This window comes from Aythya marila (assembly GCF_965140915.1).
Source record: "Aythya marila genome assembly, contig: HAP1_HAP1_SCAFFOLD_113, whole genome shotgun sequence".
Taxonomy (NCBI): domain Eukaryota; kingdom Metazoa; phylum Chordata; class Aves; order Anseriformes; family Anatidae; genus Aythya; species Aythya marila.
The window spans coordinates 1-10,275 of record NW_028137779.1 but is presented as its reverse complement, the minus strand read 5'-3'; the positions used below and the strand labels follow the sequence as shown (position 1 = coordinate 10,275).

Below are 10,275 nucleotides of genomic sequence, written 5' to 3'. Positions count from 1 at the left end.
GGTGATGGAGCATCATCATGTCATGTTTTAGCCTTGAGGGGGGGCACAATAAATGGGGGGGGGCAGAAATTAACTGGGGGGGGGCCTGAGTTAATTTGGGGGGGGTCCTGGGGGGTTTGGGGGGGATTTGGGGGGGATTTGGGGGGGTTATGGGGGGTTATATGGGGTGAAAGGGGGGTGTAGGGGCATCAATATGTCATATTTGAGGCTCTGGGGGGCACAAAAATGGGGGGGGGCAGAAATTAATTGGGGGGGGGCCTGGGGGGGTCCTGAATAAATTTGGGGGGGGTATGAGGTCATTTAGGGGGGATTTGGGGGGTTTTGGGGGGGATTTGGGGGGGTTATATGGGGTCAAAGGGGGATGAAGGAGCACCTGGGTGTCATATTTGAGGCTCTGGGGGGGGCACAAAAATGGGGGGGGGGCAGAAATTAATTGGGGGGGGGCCTGGGGGGGTCACGGATAAATTTTGGGGGGATTTGGGGTCATTTGGGGGGGTTATGGGGGGGTTATATGGGGTGAAAGGGGGGTGTAGGGGCATCAATATGTCATATTTGAGGCTCTGGGGGGGGCACAAAAAATGGGGGGGGGCAGAAATTAATTGGGGGGGGGCCTGGGGGGGTCCTGGGTAAATTTGGGGGGGGGTTGGGGGGTTTGGGGGTGGTTGGGGGGTGAGGGGGGAATTGGGCCCCAGGTCTGGGGGGGGTCCTGGGGTTTTGGGGGGGATCCCGGATTTTTGGGGGGGGTCCCAGGTTTGGGGGGGGGTCCCATTTTTGCGGGGGGGGGGTCTCGTTTGGGGGGGGGTCCCATTTTTTGGGGGGGGTCCCCCGGGTGCTGACCCACGGCCTTGTCGCGGGCGACGCGCCAGGTGAGCGGCCCCTCGTGCACCAGCGTGCGCTTGGTGAGGTCGGTGTGCTGGGGGGGGCAGGGGGGGGTCACTGACCCACACATCCCTGCCCCATAGATCCTGCCCCACGCATCCCAGCCCCATAGATCCTGACCCACAGATCCCAGCCCCATAGATCCTGACCCACAGATCCCTGCCCCATAGATCCCAGACCCAGAGATCCTGACCCACAGATCCTGACCCATAGATCCCCTGCCCCATAGATCCTGACCCACAGATCCTGACCCATAGATCCTGACCCACAGATCCCCTGCCCCATAGATCCTGACCCACACATCCCAGCCCCATAGATCCTGACCCACACATCCCGCCCCATAGATCCCGGACCCAGAGATCCCAGCCCCATAGATTCCCAGTCCCACACTTCCCCTGCCCCATAGATCCTGACCCATAGATACCAGCCCCATAGATCCTGACCCACAGATCCTGCCCCATGGATCCTGACCCATAGATTCTGCCCAATAGATTCTGCCCCATAGATTCCACCCCACACATCCCTGCCCCACAGATCCTCTGCCCCATAGATCCCAGACCCAGAGATCCTGACTCACAAATCCTGCCCCATAGATCCTGCCCCATAGATCTCCTGCCCCACAGATCCTGCCCCATAGCTCCTGCCCCACAGATCCCTGCCCCATAGATCCCGCCCCATAGATCCTGCCCCACAGATCCCAGCCCCACACATCCCTACCCCCTGCCCCATAGCTCCCTGCCCCATAGCTCCTGCCCCATAGATTCCCCCAGCCCCACAGATCCCAGCCCCATAGCTCCCCCCAGCCCCACACATCCCACCCCATAGATCCCAGCCCCATAGCTCCTGCCCCATAGATCCCCGCCTCACACATCCCGCCCCACAGATCTCTGCCCCATAGATCCCTGCCCCATAGCTCCTGCCCCATAGCTCCCCCCAGCCCCACACACCCTGCCCCACACTTCCTGCCCCATAGATCCCTGCCCCACACCCTGCCCCATAGCTCCTGCCCCACAGATCCCAGCCCCACACATCCCTACCCCCTGCCCCACAGCTCCCCCCAGCCCCACACATCCCACCCCACACATCCTGCCCCATAGATCCTGCCCCACAGCTCCCAGCCCCACACATCCTGCCCCCACACCCTGCCCCACACCCTGCCCCATAGCTCCTGCCCCATAGATCCCCGCCCCACACATCCTGCCCCCACATCCTGCCCCATAGATCCTGCCCCACAGCACCCTGAACTGGGCGATGTTGGGGTCGCTCTGCTTCAGGCTGGAGAGGTCGAGGCGGCGCTGGTAATCCTTCAGCTTCTGGGGGGGGGGGGCACAAATTGGGGGGGTCAGGGGGGGTCCTGGGGGGCTGGGGGGGTCCTGGGGGGGTTTGGGGGGGTCTTGGGGGGTTATGGGGGGGGTGTGGGGGGTTGGGGGGGGGTCATGGGGGGATATGGGGGGGGTTGGGGGGGGATTGGGGGGGTCCTGGGGGGGGCTGGGGGGGTCATGGGGGGTCTTGGGGGGGTGGGGGGGGTCCCAGGGGGGTTCTGGGGGGGTCCTGGGGGGTTTTGGGGGGGTTTGGGGGGGCTGGGGGGTTATGGGGGGGGTTGGGGGGGTGTGGGGGGGTCCTCGGGGGGGTCCAAGGGGGGTCTGGGGGGGTCCTGGGGGGTCCTGGGGGGGTCCTGGGGGAGGATTTGGGGGGGGTTTGGGGGGGTCTAGGGGGGGGCAGGATGGCTTGGGGGGGGTCCTGGGGGGTTTTGGGGGGGGTTTGGGGGGGTTCCGGGGGTGGTTTTGGGGTGAATTTGGGGGATTTTGGCTCCCCATGAGGCTCTCCATGTCACACCTCAGGGGGAGTCAGGGGCATTTTGGGGAGATTTGGGGCGTTTTCGGGGGTTTTGGGGGTTTGGGGAGTCCGGGGGGGGTCGGGGTTTTTGGGGGGGGGTTTGGGGGGGTTCTGGGGGTGGTTTTGGGGTGAATTGGGGGGATTTTGGCTCCCCATGAGGCTCTCCATGTCAGACACCTCATGGGGAGTCAGGGGCATTTTGGGGACATTTGGGGAGATTTTGGGGTCGGGGGGGGTTGGGGGGACCCAGTTTTTTTGGGGGCTTTTGGGGGGGGTTTGGGGGGGTTCTGGGGGTGATTTTGGGGTGAATTGGGGGGATTTTGGCTCCCCATGAGGCTCTCCATGTCACACACCTCAGGGGGAGTCGGGGGCATTTTGGGGACATTTGTGGAGATTTTGGGGTCGGGGGGGGTTGGGGGGACCCAGTTTTTTTGGGGGGTTTTGGGGGGGGGTTGGGGGGGTTCTGGGGGTGGTTTTGGGGTGAATTCGGGGGATTTTGGCTCACCATGAGGCTCTCCATGTCACAAACCTCATGGAGAGTCAGGGGGATTTTGGGGAGATTTGGGGCGTTTTGGGGGTTTTGGGGGGTTTGGGGAGTCCGGGGGGGGTTGGGTTTTTTTGGGGGGGATTTGGGGGGGTTCTGGGGGTGGTTTTGGGGTGAATTCAGGGGATTTTGGCTCCCCATGAGGCTCTCAATGTCACACACCTCATGGGGGCATTTTGGGGAGATTTGGGGAGATTTTGGGGTCGGGGGGGGTTGGGGGGACCCAGTTTTTTGGGGTTTTTTTGGGGGGGGTTTGGGGGGGTTCTGGGGGTGGTTTTGGGGTGAATTGGGGGGATTTTGGCTCCCCATGAGGCTCTCCATGTCAGACACCTCAGGGGGAGTCAGGGAGATTTTGGGGAGATTTGGGGCGTTTTCGGGGGTTTTTGGGGATTTGGGGAGTCCGGGGGGAGTCGGGGTTTTTGGGGGGGGTTTGGGGGGGTTCTGGGGGTGGTTTTGGGGTGAATTCGGGGGATTTTGGCTCACCATGAGGCTCTCCATGTCGCGCACCTCCTGGTTGACGTGGTTGAGGATCTGGCGGCAGCACTCGGCCGCCTGCTCCACCTGCGCCCGCTCCGCCGCCGCCTCTGGGGGGGGGGGGCAGCGAGATTTGGGGTAATTTTGGGCAATTTTGGGCAATTTGGGGCAATTTGGGGACTTTGGGGGGAAGGGGGGAGTGGGAGGAGTGAGGGGGTGGGGGCGTTGGGGGGAAATTTGGGGATACGGGGTGGTGGGGACAGGGGGAAGTTTGGGGGCATTTTGGGTCGTTTTGGGTCTTTTGGGGTCATTTTGGGTAATTTGGGGGCATTTGGGGGAGATTTGGGGACATTTTGGGACACTTTGGGGGATATTTAGGGACATTTGGGGACGTTTGGGGTCATTTTGGGTCATTTCGGGACATTTTGAGACATTTTGGGGGACATTTGGGTCATTTGGGGTCATTTGGGGGTCATTTTGGGTCTTTTGGGGCCATTTTGGGTCATTTTGGGGTGATTTATGGATACCTTGGGGACATTGATGGACATTTTGGGGACATTTGGGGACATTTGGGGACATTTTGGATCATTTTGGGACATTTTGGGGACTTTTAGGAATGTTTGGGGTCATTTGGGGGCATTTTGGGGGTATTTGGTGGGGATTTATTTTGTTTTTTTGCGGTATTTTGGGGGCATTTCGGGGTATTTTAGTGTATTTTTGGGGTATTTTAGGACATTTTGGGGGTGTTCGTTTGTGATTTTTGTGTAGTTGGGGGGATTTTGGGGTATTTTGGGTGTTTTTTTGTGGTTTTTGGGTGGATATGGGGCAATTTGGGTGTATTTAGGGGGTATTTTGGGACATTTTGGGGTAGGTTTGGGGGATTTTGGGGGTATTTGGATGTATTTTGGGGCATTTTGGGGGGATTTGGGGGGATTTGGGTGAGATTTTGGGGTATTTTGGGGCATTTTGGGGGTATCTGGCAGGGATTTCAGGGGATTTTGGGGGTATTTTGGGGGATTTGGGGGTATTTGGGGGTATTTGGGGGTATTTTGGGGTATTTTCTGGGTATTTTGGGGGTATTTTTTGGGATTTGGGGGTATTTGGGGGTATGTTCTGCGTATTTTGGGGCGATTTGGGTGGATTTTGATGGGATTTTCAGGGATTTACAGGGATTTTTTTGGATTTTTGGGGATTTTCTGGGATTTGGGGATTTTGGGGGAATTTAGGGGATTTTTGGGGTGTTTTCGGGGTGTCCCCACCGGTGCAGGCGGTGATGCTTTGCAGCAGCAGGGGGTACTTGGTGAGCCGCTGCATCTCGATGGGGATGATGTCCTTCAGCTGCAGCCGCCGGCACCGCGCCTGGCTCTCCGCCTCCTGCGGGGACATTTTGGGGACAATTAGGGACATTTGGGGACATTCGGAAACTTTTGGCGACATTCGGAAACTTTTGGGGACGTTTGGGGACGTTTGGGGACGTTTGGGGACACTGGGGGACCCCAAAAAGGGTGGGGAGACCCTGGGGACTTTGGGGACCCCCTGGTGGCACTGGGGGGACCCTGGGGGTTTCGGGGACCCCCTGGGGGTTTTGGGGACCCCCCGAGGATTTTGGAGACCCCCTGAGGACCTTGGAGACCCCCAAAATATTGGGGGGACCCTGAGGACCCCCTGGAGACCTTGGAGACCCCCTGGGGCTTTTGGGACCCCCTGGTGACACTGGGGACCCCCTGGTGGCATTGGGGACCCCCTGAGGATTTTAGGGACCCCCTGGGGGTTTCGGGGACCCCCTGAGGATTTTGGGGACCCCCTGAAGATTTTGGGGACCCCCCGAGGACCTTGGAGACCCCCAACATATTGGGGGGACCCCGGGGATCCTGAGGACCCCCTGGGGCTTTTGGGACCCCCTGGTGACATTGGGGACCCCCTGGTGGCACTGGGGGGACCCTGGGGGTTTTGGGGACCCCCTGGGGGTTTCGGGGACCCCCTGAGGATTTTGGGGACCCCCTGGGGGTTTTGGGGACCTCGGGGGCACCCCAAAAATGAGGGGACCCTGGGGACATGGGGGGGACCTGGTGGCATTGGGGGGACCCTGGAGGTTTTGGGGACCCCCTGAGGACTTTGGGGACCCCCTGAGAGTTTCGGGGACCCCCTGAGGATTTCGGGGACCCCCCGAGGATTTCGGGGACCCCCCCGGGGGTGTTTTTGGGGCCCCCCCCGACCTGCACGAACTGGCAGAAGCGGGCGTCCTTGCGCTGCTTGGCCTTGAGCTGCTCCAGGGCGAAGGGCTGCCGGCTGCAGAAACGCGCCGAGATCTTACGGAACCAGCGGCCCTCGGCGCCTGCGAACTGGGACACGCGTGTTACATACGTGTTACATGCATGTGACATACATGGGACATACATGGGATACACATGGGATGTGTAGGACGCTCGTGGTGCAGGCAGAAGGTGGGTATGGCACATGTAGGGTGCTCATAGCACGCCCTAAGCATGCACATACATCTTACATGCATGTTACATGTGTGTTACATATGTGTTACATGCATGGGACATACGTGGGACATGCATGGGACATGTATGATGCAGGTGGGACACACATGGGATGCATATGACACACTTATATGGTGCTCAGCACACTCAAGGCATGCACACACACATCACATACGTGTTACATGTGTGTTACATGTGTGTTACATATGTGTTACATGCATGGGACATACGTGGGACATGCATGGGACATGTAGGACGCTCGTGGGACACACATGGGGTACATATGATGCACGTGCATGGTGCTTAGCACGCTCAAGGCATGCACACACACATCATATACGTGTCACATGTGTGTTACATGCGTGTTACATACGTGTGACATACATGGGACATACGTGGGACATGCATGGGACATGTAGGATGCTCGTGGGACACACATGAGGTACATATGACACACGTATATGGTGCTCAGCACACTCCAGGCATGCACATACATGTTACATGCGTGTTACATGTGTGTTACATGTGTGTTACAGGCATGTGACACACATGGGATGGGCACAGCCGCCACCAAGACCCCCCCAGGACCCCCCAAACCCTCACCTGGATGCCCAATTCCAGCCCAACCATGAGGCTCGGACCCCCCATAACCCGCCCAAAACGCCCCAAAACCCCCACAATTCGCCCCAAAATGCCCCCAGGACCCCCATAAGACCCCAATAAGACCCCCATAAGACCCAAAAGACCCCAAAAAGCCCCAAATCCCCCCCAAAAAACCCTCAAGACCCCTCTGTGACCACCCTATAAGTGATGGCCAACAGCAGCCTGACCACAGGACCTAAGCCCCCAAAAGCTCCCCAAAACTGCCCCCAAACCGCCCCAAAACCCCACAATTTCTCCCCAGGACCCCCGTAAGACCCCCATAAGACCCAAAAGACCCCCAAAACCCCCAAATCCCCCCCAAAAAACGCCCACCCTGGCCAGCAGCAGGTCCCCGATCCTGCCGATGACGAAGCCGCTCTCCTCCCGCCACCCCAAATCTGCCCCAAAAAACCCACAAATCCCCCCAAAACTCCCCCAGGACCCCCGTAAGACCCCCATAAGACCCCAATAACCCCCTCAAGACCCCAATAACCCCCTCAGGACCCCCAAAAAAACCCCAAACCCCCCCAAAACCTCTCTGTGACCACCCTATAAGTGATGGCCAACAGCAGCCTGACCACAGGACCTAGGCCCCCTGTAACCCCCAAAACTGCCCCAAAACCGCCCCAAAACCCCACAATTTCTCCCCAGGACCCCCGTAAGACCCCAATAAGACCCAAAAGACCCCAAAAACCCCCAAATCCCCCCCAAAAAACACCCACCCTGGCCAGCAGCAGGTCCCCGATCCTGCCGATGACGAAGTCGCTCTCCTCCCGCCGCCGCTTCAGGCTCTCCAGGAAGGCCGCTGGGAGGGGGGCGATTAGCGACCCCAAAACCGGCCGAAATCACCCCAAAACCCAGCCCGGGACCCCTGGGGGGGGCTCACTGTGGACCTCGACGAGGTCTTCGAGGCTGGGGAAGATGTTGGAGAGCTCGTGCTCGTCGAAGAAAGCCTCGCGCAGCATGGGCTGGTAGAAGAGCTCCAGCAGCACCCGCAGCATGCGCACGTGGGCGTGCTCCGTCACAAACAGCTCTTGGGGGGAAAAAATAAAAAAAATTGGGTTTTTAGCTTTTTTTGGTGTCCTCAGAGGGTCCTGAAGGGGTTACGGGGGTCTTGGAGGGGTTATTTTGGGATTATTGGGGGATCTGGGGGCTTTTGAGGGGCTACGGGACATGGTGGTGGTGGGGCCTGAGCTCTGTCACGAACAGCTCTGGGGGGGGAAATTTTTTTAAAAAGTGTCTTTTTGGTTAATTTTGGGGTCCTGAGGAGTTTATTGGGGTCTTAGAAGGGTTATTTGGAGGTTATCAGGGGGATTTGAGGGGTTTTGAGGGAGTTTTGAGGGGTCTGGGGGACATGGAGATGTTGGGGCCTGAGCTCTGTCATGAAGAGCTCTGAGGGGGAAAAATTAAAAATTTTGGGTGTTTTGGGTTTTTGTGGGGTGTTTTGGGGTCTGGGAGGGGTCCTGAGGGGATTATGGGGGTCTTTGGGGGAGTTATTGGTGTTTTGGGGGGGTTTTGGGGAGGTTTGGGGGGCTTATTGGGGGCTGGTAGAAGAGCTCCAGCAGCACCCGCAGCATGCGCACGTGGGCGTGCTCCATCACAAACAGCTCTTTGGGGGAAAAAATAAAAATTTGGGGTTTTTAGGGTTTTTTTGGGGTGTCCTGAGGAGTTTATTGGGGTCTTGGAGGTGTTATTTGGGGGTTATTGGGGGTTTTGGGGTGGTTTTGGGGAGGTTTCAGGGGGCTGGGAGACACGGAGATGTTGGGGCCTGAGCTCCCTCACAAACAGCTCTGGGGGGGGGAAATTAAAAAAAAATGGGGTTTTTGGTTAATTTTGGGGGTCCTGAGGAGTTTATTGGGGTCTTGGGGAGGTATTCAAGGGGTTATTGGGGGGTTTTGAGGGGTTTTGGGGGGGGTTGGAGGGGTCTGGGGGACATGGAGATGTTGGGGGTGTTGGGGCCTGAGCTCCCTCACAAACAGCTCTGGGGGGGGGGAAATTAAAAAAAAATGGGGTTTTTGGTTAATTTTGGGGGTCCTGAGGAGTTTATTGGGGTCTTACGGAGGTATTCAAGGGGTTATTGGGGGGTTTTGAGGGGTTTTGAGGGGATTTTGAGGGGATTTTGAGGGGATTTTGGGGGGCTACGGGACATGGTGGTGGTGGGGCCTGAGTTCCCTCATAAACAACTCTGAGGGGGGAAAATTAAAAATTTTGGGGGTTTTGGGTTTTTGTGGGGGGTTATTGGGGTCTGGGAGGGGTCCTGAGGGGATTATGGGGGTCTTTGGGGGGTTATTGGGGAGTTTTGAGGGGTTTTGGGGTGTTTTGAGGGGGGTTATTGGGGGCTGGTAGAAGAGCTCCAGCAGCACCCGCAGCATGCGCACGTGGGCGTGCTCCGTCACAAACAGCTCTGGGGGGGGGCAAAAAATTAAAAATTTGGGGTTTTTAGCTTTTTTTGGGTGTCCTGAGGAGTTTATTGGGGTCTTGGAGGTGTTATTTGGGGGTTATTGGGGGTTTTGGGGTGGTTTTGGGGAGGTTTCAGGGGGCTGGGAGACACGGAGATGTTGGGGCCTGAGTTCCCTCACAAACAGCTCTAGGGGGGGAAAAATTAAAAAAAAATGTGTCTTTTTGGTTAATTTTGGGGTCCTGAGGAGTTTATTGGGGTCTTATGGAGGTATTCAAGGGGTTTTTGAGGGGTTCTGAGGGTTTTTGAGGGGCTTTTGTGGGGGTTTTGAGGGGTCTGGGGGACATGGAAATGTTGGGGCCTGGTCTCTGTCATGAAGAGCTCTGAGGGGGGGAGACACAAAATTTGGGGGGTTTTGGGTTTTTTGGGGGCTCTGGGGAATTATTGGGGTCTGGGGGAGGACATTGGGGTCTTACGGAGGTATTCAAGGGGTTATTGGGGGGTTTTGAGGGGTTTTGGGGGGGTTATTGGGGGCTGGTAGAAGAGCTCCAGCAGCACCCGCAGCATGCGCACGTGGGCGTGCTCCGTCACAAACAGCTCTGGGGGGGGGCAAAAAAAAAAAAAAATTGGGGTTTTTAGCTTTTTTTGGTGTCCTCAGAGGGTCCTGGGGGAGTTTATTGGGGTTTTGGGGGAGTTATTCGGGGGTTTTGAGGGGTTTTTGGAGGGTTTTCGGGGGCTGGGAGACACGGAGATGTTGGGGCCTGAGCTCCCTCACAAACAGCTCTGGGGGGGGGAAATTAAAAAAAAATGGGGTTTTTGGTTAATTTTGGGGGTCCTGAGGAGTTTATTGGGGTCTTGGGGAGGTATTCAAGGGGTTATTGGGGGATTTTGGGGTGTTTTGGGGAGGTTTGAGGGGTCTGGGGGACATGGAGATGTTGGGGCCTGGTCTCTGTCATGAAGAGCTCCAAAAAAAAGCCCTTTCCCCCCAAAAAACCCCAATTCCCCCCCCCAAACCC

General features: G+C 57.6%; 1 protein-coding gene across 1 annotated transcript; it reads right to left on the bottom strand.

The window, feature by feature from the left end:
- Positions 1–837: 837 nt before the first annotated feature.
- Positions 838–7,894, bottom strand: ARHGEF1 (Rho guanine nucleotide exchange factor 1; the record flags this gene model as incomplete). The annotated part of the gene is made up of 7 exons (XM_082784957.1): positions 838–913; positions 2,118–2,192; positions 3,743–3,843; positions 4,993–5,107; positions 5,950–6,075; positions 7,584–7,666; positions 7,748–7,894. Coding segments are annotated over 7 exons (723 nt in total), but the record flags the coding sequence as incomplete, so codon positions are not given.
- Between the last annotated feature and the right edge of the window lie 2,381 nt (positions 7,895–10,275).